The following is a 14,112-nucleotide window of genomic DNA, read 5'->3' as shown; positions in this document are numbered from 1 at the left end:
CACATCCTTACACCTCCATTTCCAACTCCTCCATACGGTCATGGCAAAAATTGTTGGCCATGCCACTCCTCCTAACTCCACCGTCGAAGTCAAATTCTCGAATAACCAACGTGAAGAACTCCCGCACACAACCCATCGGTACTAACCTCCTCCACAAACCTTGTATGGCCGGACAATCCCGCAAGACATGAAGAATCGACTCCACACCACCCTGACAAACTGAACATACTGCCGTCTCGCACATGTGCCGGCGAAACCGCTCCATATTTGTTAGAATCACACAATGCAATACTAACCATAAGAATACCCGAACCCGCTCGGGAGCCTCCACCTTCCAAATCTGTTTGTAAAATCGAGACATGCATTGAGTTATAACTCCCTCATCCGTGACCATAGCATAAGCCAATTTCACCGTAAAACTCCCATTCTCTGTTCCTTTCCAAGACATGTGATCAGCCATTTCCGGGAGTACCACCACCGCATACAACAACTGACGTATATTCTCTGGTAAGAATCCCGCTATTCTCGTCATATCCCAGCCGACCCCATCAATCCAATACTCCTCCGCAGTCTGCCGTTGAACATCAAACAAAAGCTGACCCGGGACCCATTCCAACAACGGCCTCCTAAGCAACCACTTGTCCGTCCAAAAACAAATCCGCGATCCATCTCCCGGTACCTAGCCTATCCCTTTCAACACCACCTCCCTTAAACCCACGCCAATACTCCGCCAAGTGGACGACCAAGAACTCTTTGGACGCAACCATGCCGCATCATGAATGTCCCCCACTTTGTACTTTTGGCTAAGCACCCAAGCCCACAAACTTCCGTCCTCAGCCAATAACCTCCATCCAACCTTTGCTAACAGCGCCCTAAACCTCCATCACCCTTCGGCTTAGTCACACGGTCCAAGCTATCAAAAGCATTTTCCGTTTCTCTGGTGTGCTTCCCCACACAAACGATCGAGAAATTTTATCTAAACTCTTCAATATAGATGATGGAAGTAAAATTGTGCTCATCGTATGCACCGGTATGGAGGATAGAACCGCCTTTGTCAACGTCACACGACCCGCCATGCTCAAAGTTTGACTCCGCCACCCCGCAAGACAAGACGACACCCGTTGTAGGACTTCTCTCTTTATTTATTCGTTTTTGTAAAATCGGCATGCTCAAATACTTGCCTAGGTCTCGTGTAGATCCAATTCCACTCTCACCCGTTATCATCCTCTCCATGTCACGACTCACATTCGCCGAGAAAAAGATCTTTGACTTCTCAAGGCTCACCTTCTGCCCCGAGGCCATACAAAATCTATCCAAAATATTCCGGATCACCCTAACTTGCTCAACTGATGCCTCTGCGAACAATATAATGTCATCCGCAAAACATACATGTGATAACTTCGGTCCACCGCGTGAGATTGTGATAGATTTCCATTCTTTTTGGCCAACCGCTTCCTCAATAAGGTGACATAGTCTCTCGAGACACAAGACAAATAAATACAGTGAAAGAGGATCTCCTTGTCTCAAACCCCTTTCCGGGACAAACGATTCTGTCTTTTCCCCATTCCACAATAGGCACATTGAAGGATTAGAAACACACCTCATTATCCTTCTTCTCCACTCTTCATCCAATCCTGCAACTCCCAAGGCCTCCTCTAAGAAATCCCAACGGACCCGATCATAAGCTTTTTTAAGGTCCAATTTCAACAACATCCAACCTTTCCTCCCTTTTTTCTCCGCATAGAGTACACGGCTTCTTGTACAATGACAATATTATCAATGCTCAAACGGCCGGGGATAAAGCTTGCTTGGGCCGGTCCTATAAGCTTGGATATCACATTTTTCAGTCTTATAACCATCATCTTAGTTATCACCTTGAACAGAACATTACACAAGCTTACGGGGCGAAACTGTGTGATCCTATCCGGGCTCTCCACCTTGGCTAACAAAACAATCAAGGCATCATTTGTCGCCGCCGGTAACTCACCTATCGCAAAGAAATCCAAAACAAACCGTTGCACAGAGCTACCCACAACCTCCCAACATTGTTGATAGAACACGGGTTGAAACCCATCCGGCCCCGGAGCTTTGTATTTTCCCATACTCTCCACCGCCACCACTACTTCCTCCCCCGTGAATGGTTTCGACAAGCTCTCCGTTTCCTCTCTCGTCAGCACCGGGAAACCACTCATGCTCAATTGTGGCTGATTCACACTTAACCCCTCAATTGAACATTTTTATGCTAGATGATGTAAACAAAATTACATATAAAACTGCAAGCGTTAACTAATTTTAATTGTAACATGTTCTAAGACTTTTGTATGAAAATATATGCTTACATTCCTTTCGGATCTCTTTCCATCTCGTTCTCATCTTGTATAATATTTTTACTCTTGTTGGGTAAGATTAAAATCATTTTGCACAAAGTGATCACACAATCATGTATCGATTTGATTAAAAATAAAATAATGTGTTTAATGCAATAAAGTAATTCAATTTTTATTATTTTGGCTAGATATGATATTTATTTATAATATGGTTGAAAAATATATTTCATTTTATACAATTACAATTTAGATTAGTGACATATATATTCAAAATAATGACATCAGCCCTTCTTTTTGAATAAATTATTTTAAAACTTTATATTATTTTGAATATAATTATATCATTTGTACCTATATATGTGGGATAATGTTTTCAGATATTTATAGTATATCATTCATACCAGTTTCACAATTAGTTTGATTTCCGTTAGATAGTTAAGGATTTTGTTCTTAACTACTTGATTGTTTTTCTTTTCAAAACTTACTTTAAAGACGTAGAAATCAAATCATAAAAATATAATCCATTTATTATTTAGAAATTGCTAATAAGACATAACAATTATTTAAATTTGATATAACCATTTATTATTTAGTTTTAATGTTAAAATAAATTTATATGTTTATAATCTCAAAATGCAGTTTAAGATTTGATAAAATAATTAGTTAAGAGTTGACTATAGTATTCATATGCAAATTGCCTATGGAAGATTTATTTTGTTAAATTGTGTGAAATTAATAAGAAAAAGAAGTCTGGAATAATTATTAACTATTTTTTTGATCCAAAAAAATCATTGACTAATTGAATTATCTATAAATTTTGTATATAACAATTTTTAAGAAATATTTCTTGTTTTATAATTAATGTATTTATATGTAAAATATTGTCAACTTTTTTAATTAATAGTTGATGAGGTACCAAAATATATGAAATCTTGAATTTATAATAATCAAACTATTATGATGTAATTAAACTTTTATTTTTTTTATTTTTTGATAGTCTGTAGATTTGAAATCGCATTATAGTTAGGAAAAATAATAATCGTATTCAATATTTTTCTAATTATGGATTGGTTATGCCAAGTGCTTGTTATTAGGGTGATTGAATTAATTCTGTATTTCTGAATAATTTTTAAAAACTTGGATTTTGTTTTTTTATCTAATCACTATATTTCAAATTCTTTAGTTTTTGTGCTATATTTTCGAGATTGCTTTTTTAGTATGAAAATTTATGTGAAAATAAGAGATTTTATGTGATATCTATTTTTTGCATGATTTTAGCCAACAAATTTTTAATTATTGATTTAACTAAGATATTTATTCAAATATTTTTAACTCTATTTTTAAGTTTATATTCTGTAAAATATATAAGTAATATTAAATCTGTTTACGTATGTTTAATTTCGAATTTAACTGTCCAATTTTTATGGTAACAAAATTAAAACGATTTCCATAAATATAGATAGTTTTATTTTTATTTTTTAATGGCCCCGATGCATAATGTGTCTTTGGTTTACTGTAACTAACAGCGAAACGTACATACACAAAATTAACATTTCAACGTTTACACAATCTTAATTGTTGCCGATCTAAAATGACTGGATCATCAAATTTTTCTTTTTTTGCTGAACAAAAGATTTTGTCCGAAATATAGAAAATTTACCCCATAGTACACCACGGATCTATTTTTTATAATTAATTATTAAAATAAGTTAATTAGTTTAGTGATTTGATTTTTCTAGTTAATATAAATGTTACTATGTTATATATACGTTGTTGTATTACAAAATTTACCTCATGGTAATTTTTTTGGTTATAATATGGATGTTACTGTGTATATATTTTGGTGTGTTTTAATAATCTATCTTATTATTTTTGCAACCATTTTTTTGACCACCCTTTACTAAAATATTTTGGACAAAAAATATCCTTACTTCTAAACAATTAACCAAAGATCATTAAGGCTAATTTTGTAATCTTGGATGTTGGGTCGGTTTTAAATCAAAATTTAAAACCCGATTTCGTTAATCGGATCTTTGAAAAACCAAAAACTATATTTCCTATTTTAATCACTGAAAACCTATTAAATTCCGAATTGATATGGTAATTAAACAGATATAGAAACTTTATGAATAAATTAAACATAATATTGCATAAAAATCGGATCATAATACAACCATATATTCTTGATTTTATTTATTTGGAAACATACGTATTGGTTATTCTACTTTTAAAAAGATTAATATCAAATCTGGATTTCCTATATTTATTAGTTAGAAATCGATAAACTCTAGGAAATATAAACTAATTTACTGATTCAAATAAAACTCAAAACTTACACACATATACCAAATCTAACCATTCAAATACCAAACCACATAAAACACAGAAATGTGTTATACTATACTCACTACTCACTTAGAATGATCGATAACTTGAAGAAATTATTATGAAATATTTAAATTAATTTCTTCACGTATGATGTTTCTTTCTCCTGCTTTTTTTTTATTTATTTTTTATTTTTTGTGCACCCCATTTTCTTTTTCAAAAATTAATGAACTAATAACTATAAAAAACAGAAAGATTATATTTCCATATCTTGAATTACAAACAATTCCTTATATTATGGTTTACCAAGTACGCGGTAATTAGTGAAATTACTTAATTAAAAGGTAAATTATTATATTAACAATTTGGTAAGTTTGTGTACATTCTAGATTTTATAAGATTATTATTTAGTTCAGCTATATGAACAGATTAATACTGTATGTGTATAAAAAGTTTAAACTATCATAGAACGGGGTTACATGGTGGGACGTATTATTATTATAAATTTGAAATATCATAGAGCTCTGGTTAAATGATCATTTTATAATTTTGTTAATACCATCAATACCAACTTTATATAAAATCCAAATACTTATATTTATTTTAAATGTAACTGAAAAATATCGAATAATGAGTTGTATTAAGTCTTACATATTATAAATATATACTTTTCTCCGTCACAAATATAAATACCTTCACAGATAAATATATATATATATATATATATATATATATATATATATATATATATTATTTTAACAAATATGAGGTTCACTATATTAAAAATACACATATGATACTCATAATTCTTCTAAAATCCAGCCCATATGAATTCATTAACAAATAATTTTGTCTGCAAATACAACTATATTATAATTTTGTATTATAACACTATAACATTTAGATTAATCACTAAAGAAACTCAATCATTATATTACACAAAAACACGAATATTACATATAAATTTTGAAAAAATGGACTTGCGGTGTACCACAAGGTAAATATATATTTTCATTTAACAAAAAAGACCAAAAAATTTTCCTACCGCTCTAGCGCATGTGCGCATCTAGCATAATTTTGATATATATAAACCATAAAGGATACATTGTTCATGTTGGCAATCAAAAGACTATGCTAAACGAACTTTGTATATAACGGTACGTATATATAAACTATAACGGTTAAGGTTTTACATTAAAAATATACATAAAATACTAGCCCCGTGGTGTACCACGGGGTAAAATCTAGTTAATAGTATTTGTTATTCAATATATGTAGTGGGAAAAAGGGCTTATGAAATGTATATACCCAGATTAAGAAGAAACCAAATTTTGGACACTGATAAAAAAAAAAAGTTTTCTCTGCAACTGACATCGCAAGTTACTACCCTATCCCAAACTAGATTTGTTTAAAACAAATAATAGCTTTTTCAGACACCTAGACTAGGCTGCAGACTACACACACGCTATCTTGAAAATCTTCTGACGCGCCGACGTTGGGAGGAGGAAGATTTTGGAGAAGAAACAATGGTTGTTTTTGATACGGTACAATGTATGTTATACGTTTGGTTATTTATTACACCGATATCTGAGTTGTCTCAACAACACAGCTCTGAGACAAGTAAACCAGTTACACGACGCTTTCTTTTAATACTGATGAACAACAAAATACAAAGAGACATAAAGGTTCAGGTATGAATTTATGGAGGTTTTGTTTTCGTTATTGCTACAATCTAGTGGTATTCAATGCTTCTCTACTTTAGCAGTTTTTGTCAAAGTCTTACGATAATTATAGGATGAGCTCGATAAAGACTAACTTACTCATTTTTATATTCAGTTACGAGATGGCGCTTGTGGTCCGGTTAGCTCGGGGCGAGTGGCGGCTGAACGAGCATGGGGATTACGAACACATTGCGGATTTTCAAGGTTACTGCCTAGCTGTGAGAATACGAGAGAGATGATTTCAAGACCATGACGGAATCTGTTAAAGCACGATTGCAACTTGGAGTAGAAGATAAGGTGGAGCTGACATACCAGTGGCCGCAATGGATGATGGAGCCGGAATGGAAGAGGGCAGGTCCAATAGAGATCCAAGAAGACATGACTCTATTTATGGCGATATGGGCGGACCTAGAGGAGGTGTACCTAAGAGTGAAGGTTATACGGGTAGGCACGAGCTGTGAAACCCATATGATGAATAAGCCACCACCAACGTTCAACCCAGCTGGCCGGAGTTCGGCTAAAATCTCAGACATATACTAAAACAACACGGATACACAGGCTGCGTGGACCAGTGTGATAACAAAAATGTTACTGGATATGCCAGAGGGGGCAGTAAGTGGGCCAAGACCCGGAATTACATATCGAAGGGCCACATGCCTTTACGGCCCACTAAGACCTGCGGCTGGCCGCATAGTCATATCTGATCATGGCCAGAACGATTCAGTTCGCATATCAGCTTCCCCAACATAGATCAAAAATGCTTCGAGAGGTGCCTAAAGACAAGGATAAACAGAAGATGGGGTTCAACGATATTGTCACAGACGCGGACTACGAGATATTCAAGAAACAATACCAAGCAGAGTTATGGAGAGAGGTGTGTGCGACTCAAATCTCCCTGGGAAATGGGCAAACTGGTGCTGACGAATACGGTGTTAAGACGACGAGGATGTTAGATTTTGGTGTTAGCCAGCCAACAAATGCATCAAGCAGCAACAAAGACAACCATGGACTCGCTAGTGAGCTGGGAGAACGAAGCGACACCAACGTGGTCACGATATCTTCAGGCGGTTCAATGTTTCGAACACCTACTCCAAGATCTACAAGTGTCTCTTTCTCCTCAAAGGAGCTGTCTACCGACCCAGATCTGGATTATGTAATTGGTAAGTTAACTGGATTATTAGTCCGATATCATTCATTTTATCGAGTATAACATATATTAACCGATATTTTCCTTTTCGCAGATAGTAACATGTTAGCTCAATACTATTCAGATCCAGAGGCACCAGTCTGCGTAACTCCGATACAGACACCGCGGATAGACAAGGGGAAGGGTATAATGCTCGAGGGTGGCTAGGTAGGAGGAGAACAGGAAGCACAAATTTACTCCGCCCCGCCTATAATAACTCAAGAGATATGCGCAGAGTTCATGATACGCCCATTCCCACGGTCTTATACGATATGGATGCACCTCCTTATTTCGATGATCCTGGAGAAGAAGGTATTAACGAATACATTATTGGTTATTACTATAAGACCGAAGTTATCGATATATTAATAACGTAATACTTTATATATTTTACTAACCAAACACAATATCTTCCAATGGCAGATTATCTGCGACGGGCCTTGAAAGATGCTGACTATGAAGGTGATGATGTTTTTGTTGGGAGGTTGTAAAAAAAAAGGAGGATTGTACTACAAAACTTGCAATACATGCTATAAGAAGGAAATTCCATTTCATTCTTCCTACATCAACACCAAAGGTGGTGGCTGCTGTGTTCATGAGCGATACCTGTCCATGGAGGGTCTATGCAACAAAGTTGGAAGAGAGTGAAATATTCGAAGTACGGACAGCCATACTACAACACACATGTAGCGTTGATGCAAGAGGCGACTTCCATAAGATGGCATCAACCACCATTATAGGGAAGCTGATGAGGACGAAATATGTTGGCGTAGGAAGGGGACCACGACCTAATGAGTTACGGAAGATTTTGAGGCAGGAGTTCAGCTTGAACGTTTCTTACTGGAAGGCGTGGAGAGCACGGGAAATCGCCATGGAAAATGCTCTGGTATCAGCCATGGGGAGCTATGCTCTGATCCAGCCATACTTCAAGCTTCTATTGGAGTCAAATCGAAACTCATTGGTCAATTTGGAAACATCACCTGGGGCTGACAGCGTGGAGAGGTTAAAGTGTCTATTCTTGTCCCTAGGTGCATCAATTAAAGGATTTTCGTTTATGTGGAAGGTCATTGTCATCGACGGAACCCATCTCCGAGTGCGATATGGAGGTTGCTTGATCGCAGCGAGCGCGCAAGACGCAAATTTCCAAATATTCTCAATCGCGTTTGGGATAGTGAACAGCGAGAATGATGCAGCCTGGACTTGGTTCATGGAGAAACTTTCGGACGCGATTCCAGACGACCCAGATCTTGTTATCGTGTCGGATCGCCATTCTTCGATCTTTGCAAGCATCCGTAAGGTAAATTCCATTTTCCCCTTGCAATTGATTGTATACGACTGCAACTGGCTAGTTAACTCAAACACTATATGAAAATTAACTTGTTACATGCTAGGGTCAGATGTAGTCGATATAAAGATGCAAACCTTTTATAGCTAAACTTTTTTGTTGTTGGCTGTTTAACTATGAATTTGTCTGATTAAAAAACAAATTACTAGATAATAACAAATTAAAATGCCAACTTGTTGTCGGATATAAAGCATATGCGAATACAAAAAATGTGATATGTGAAAAGATTTAACGTATTATAGAATAACATTGCATATGTATAGCTAGAAAACTGGATTATCTGATAATGATATAATTAGATGATATAGTAAAATATAATAGCTAAGAAAGTATAATTAATAAGATAATTATGTGATAACATTACATATGTACAGATAACAGACTAATAATCTAATTACATAATATGTTAGTATGTAACGGATAAACGAATACAAAAAAATATGTTAAAGATTCAATAACATGGATTTTTTTGGATATCGAAACAAGTGTATGATAATAAACTAGTTACTTGCTAGGGAACTATATAAATGATATAAGGAAACAAACTTGTTGATATGTTACAACATTTGATCTGCCTGAAGGGAACCAACATATTTTGCTGGTAAGAACCTGTAAGCGTGCTTGTTCATATGGTTAGTTTCAAGAAGTGTTAAGACAACAAGAGTTTAACGAATTGATGTGGTTCCGATAAACCATATATTATATGCTAATTAAAAAAAAAACTTGCACTTATGCAGGTGTATCTGATGGCTTCGCATGCGGGCATGTGTTGTGCACCTGAAGCGAAACATTCTTGCGATATTTAAATCTGAAGCCCTTAGCTATTTGGTTTCGAGCGCGACGAGAGCATACCGGCTTAGGGATTTCAACACATTATTTGGTGAGATACGGGCTATGAGCGGACCATGTGCGGACTACCTCACCGGAATTAGGTTTGAACACTGGACCAGATCCCACTTTGTTGGGGAGCGCTACAATGTCATGACCAGCAACATCACTGAGTCTTTAAACAATGTCCTGACAATAGCTCGGGACTACCCGATGATCTCTATATTGGAGACAATCCGTACAACCTTAGTGACCTGGTTAGCCTTGCGCAGGGAAGCAGCTAGGGTGAAGGATAACATCTTACCACTGAAGGTCAACGAGATGGTGATAGAGAATTATCATAAGGATGCTGGTTTTTTGGTTATAAAGATTGGATATGGCCAATATGAGGTTCATGACACCAAGGACTCAGCATTCGTTGGCCATCTATGGGAGAGAACCTGCACCTGTCGTGAGTTCCAGTTGCTAACCATTCCATGTTGTCACGCTATCGCTGCAGCCATCCAAGAAGGTGTTAGATTTGACACTTTGGTGGGTGTTACACACACTGTTCCCAACCTAAGGTCATGTTACGGAGAGATTAGTCCCAGACATGGAAAATCTTGCACCCTCTCCAAACGATGTAGGGGGAGGAAAAGCTAACAACCGCAATCGCCCGCTAGCAACCGCTAAGCGGGTGAGAGCGGGAGATTGAGAACCAATCAACACCTTAGAGCAACATTATAGGTAGAATGTTAAATAGGGTATCTTAGCATTGATTTAGTATTAAATTTGAAAATGTTGAGTTTAAGAGTTTTAATTTTATTTTTAGTTTTGAGACGTGTTTATTGGTAGGATCTTAAGTTGGGTATCTTAGAAATTTTCTTTTTTTTTAAATTAAATAAATTTCTAATATGTAATTTAAGAAAAAATCTCATAATTATTGCAAATTTAGAATTTGAAAACATACATAAGATAGAAATTATAACATAAAGTACAATAATTTTAAACTTGATTGCGAGAAAATTTACTCTAAATATGTTCGACCAAATCGATCTTCAATTATTTATGCTTAGCTTGGATTTGGTTTATGATGTTGAAAGAGCAAGAAATATGAATTGGGTTTGGTTTATGAAGTTGAACGTACAAGAATTGGGTTTGGCTTATGAAGTTGAACGCACAAAAAAATATGAATGGTTGGGTTTGCTTCTTCAAATTGTAAGAACAAAAGAGAAATAGAGTTTGTATTGATTTGAGTATAACAAATGTGAATGAAACATATAGTGTGAATAAAACAGAGAGAGGAACCATCACGTTCAGGTGAAAGAAAGAGAGAGAGAGGAAGAGAATAGAGAAAGCACGAAATGTTTTTTTTTTTTTTTTGTCTTCAACCAAACAAAATATGTCACGTGGCGCCTCTTAGAGCAAAATATGTCTCTTGATGAAGATACGTATCTTATGTTTATGCATTGATTTCTATTTAATTTTAATTCAAAAAGCTTAAAAATCTCTTTCTTTTTGATAAGAGACCACCGATAATCCTGGTCTTAGGCCCTCCGTTTGTCAGGAGGCCCCCAGGCAGGCCGAGGAGAAGAAGCCTTTTTTCAAGGGGAGAATTTAGGGTAAGTTTAGCATGCCCATCTAAGTATTACAGAATAAATATTTGGTTACACTGCTAAAAACATATTCTAGATTGGATCTTTCAACAGAGAACTTCGAGTAGAAGATGTACCAGGTGCCGTGCTCTAGGGCACAACAGGGCTACGTGCAGAGGTCCACTTTCGGTAATAAACTCGTAGACTACAATATGAGATAGTGAACAGTGGGTCTCTATTAACACATTGTTAACGTATATACATGGGCCTTAGATGGAAGGAGGAATTCGTTTTTTGTGAATATGACAGACCAAACTAAGATTTGTGGTAAAAATAATGAAGCAGAAGAAATAATCGGGATGGTCGTGACAAGAATTTTGCAATGTATAAAGTAACTAATCTGCTACCCGGATCGACGACCTATTTCCCCCCGATAACTATCACATCGTATCATAACACCACAGAACTTTGATCTCGTCCTTAAACCATCCGAATCAAAAGTTTTATTGCTATTTCCACCCGAATCGAAAGTTCTATTTCTATTTCTCGAATTGCGTTGGTTTACATGGTTTTTGAACCAAACCCGATACAAAACCAATGAAACACGGTTTATAACAAATTTTAAACCCGATTCATTTTTAACCCGACCCGAGACCAACTCACCTTGACTCAAGAACCCTTAATTTCAAAAAAACCCAGAATCAAAATCCCCAAATTGATTTTGGTGTACTTTTAACGAATGTTGATTCAACAAAAGCTTAGAGAATTAGTTCCAACTTCTAGCAAATGTTGTTTTAATGGAAAATGTTGCATGAAGAGAGAAACCATTACCCATATACACTAGTAGCTGCACAAACGAGAGAACCACTGTCCAGCAACACATTCACACATTCAACGGAGTCGCTCCTTTATCATCTCTTTCTCATCCAAGGAGTTTGATTGAAAACTGATCAAGAATTCAAGAAAAGGATAAGAGACAGTTAGCATGTCCATAATATGTTCAAAATCCAAATCCCAAACTTGATTAAAAAAAAATATACATTAGTTCCAACTTCAGTTAGCTTTCTTCACACAAGAGATCCTTCCATACATCGCAGCCAACATTAACGGAGTCTAAAAGAATCAAATCATGAAAAACAAAATCAGAACCTGCGTGTGACAATTCAACAAATCTGGATTCGTAAATCGTTCCAAAAGCAAAGACAAAATCTGCAAATCAAAGTAGAAAATGCATCAGTAACATCGAATCAAACAAGAATCATCTTCAAACCCAGGTTTAACACCACGAATCTGAAACGATTTTGGGTTCTTAGGTTAATTTTTCTAATCAGGTTGGTTTAGTTCTCTAATCGGGTTGAGTACGAGGTCAAAGTTCTGTGGTGTTATGATACGATGTGATAGTTATCGGGGGGAAATAGGTCGTCGATCCCTGCTACCCATTATATGTATGATTATCTATATTGCTCCCAGTATGGGTAACTCAAAATCGGTGTTTGGCTAAATAATGCTCACTACTCGAGAATTGTTTAGCAAAACAATATTTTTTAAGTACTATATTATAAATGAAGTTTGGTCCCCTAAATTAATTTCAAAAGTTAGCTTAAAGTTTATTAAAAACCTTGGCACATACACCAAACGAGTATAAGATACAAAATAGGGAAATCCTTCCCATTAGCATATATACTGAAGAAAATATATTAATTAACCTAATTTATAAGTTTTGGCATAATCCACAAAAAATTTAAGCAACTGATGTCCACCATTGGTTTAAATTAAAATATTATCTGACAATTTCATTGTGTCTTGCTCAAGCTCTTAAAACAAGGTAACTCATTACTTATGTTAAATATATACCCTAAACCACAACCTAGTCAACCCAGTGATTTCCTCTATTCGTCGCTGTGACTTGTTAACGTATTTATTAGCTGTTAATGTAGTTATTATATGCTAACGAATCTCTTATCTCAAATCTAATACCTGGTCCAGACAAAAGTGAAACCAAGCATTAATTTATTCTTGGTGGTGACTTGCTAGAGTATTTATTAGGTGCTATTTTGATGCGGACATCGATTATCCTGTCCAACCCGCTAGACTAGATCAGGTACCAGATCATGTACCACACACTGTACCAGTCGTCCCAGAAGTTCCCATGACTCGTTCAAAGTCTAAACAACTTAGAAAGAAGTTCAACTTAGCTGTACAAGACATTGTGATCTCACTAGAGCTGAACTACGTCAACTGGTCTGTACCACCTTTACTCCATCACGATGGATATGATCCCATCCCCGAGGAAGAGCTTGCTGAAGCATTCACCTAAATGAGTCTTGAACATAAAATTTCCCCATGTATAAATTCTCCTATGACAGGTCAAGAAACCTCTAGAAGCCAAGAGAAGACAATGGAGTTACAAAAGACGAGCAAAACAAGCTTCACCTTTGAGAGTGATCGAGAGAGTGAAGATCAAGAACAAGACATCAAGGACTTGGAAGAGCTTCAAGAGACTGATTAAGCTACCCAAGAGAAATTCCAAGAAGCCATCTACTTCAAGAAACCAACAAACAAACGGGCACCTGACAAGACTCCTGAAGTAGTACAAGACGTAGTTCAGAGAACAGCTATTGGGCCTAGATCGCATCCAAGTAAGTTCTATTTAATATTTTTGATATTTGTAGGTCCATTAAGCCCCAACAACGGCTAGAAGACGTGCTCATCACAAGGTTTCAAGTTTGCTTTAGTATTTTACTTATTTTCTTTCCAAAAACAATGGATTTGTGTTTGTAGTTTTATTTGTTTCTTTGTTGCATTT

General features: G+C 35.9%; 1 protein-coding gene across 1 annotated transcript; it reads left to right on the top strand.

The window, feature by feature from the left end:
* Positions 1–8,277: 8,277 nt before the first annotated feature.
* LOC111829385 lies at positions 8,278–13,623 on the top strand. The gene is made up of 3 exons (XM_023778401.1): positions 8,278–8,856; positions 9,688–10,295; positions 13,353–13,623. The coding sequence occupies exons 1-3, from the start codon at positions 8,278–8,280 to the stop codon at positions 13,621–13,623; spliced, it is 1,458 nt and encodes a 485-aa protein (XP_023634169.1).
* The last annotated feature ends 489 nt before the right edge of the window (positions 13,624–14,112 follow it).

Source organism: Capsella rubella, unplaced genomic scaffold (assembly GCF_000375325.1).
Source record: "Capsella rubella cultivar Monte Gargano unplaced genomic scaffold, Caprub1_0 scaffold_13, whole genome shotgun sequence".
NCBI lineage: Eukaryota > Viridiplantae > Streptophyta > Magnoliopsida > Brassicales > Brassicaceae > Capsella > Capsella rubella.
This window is presented reverse-complemented; position numbering and strand designations above follow the sequence as displayed.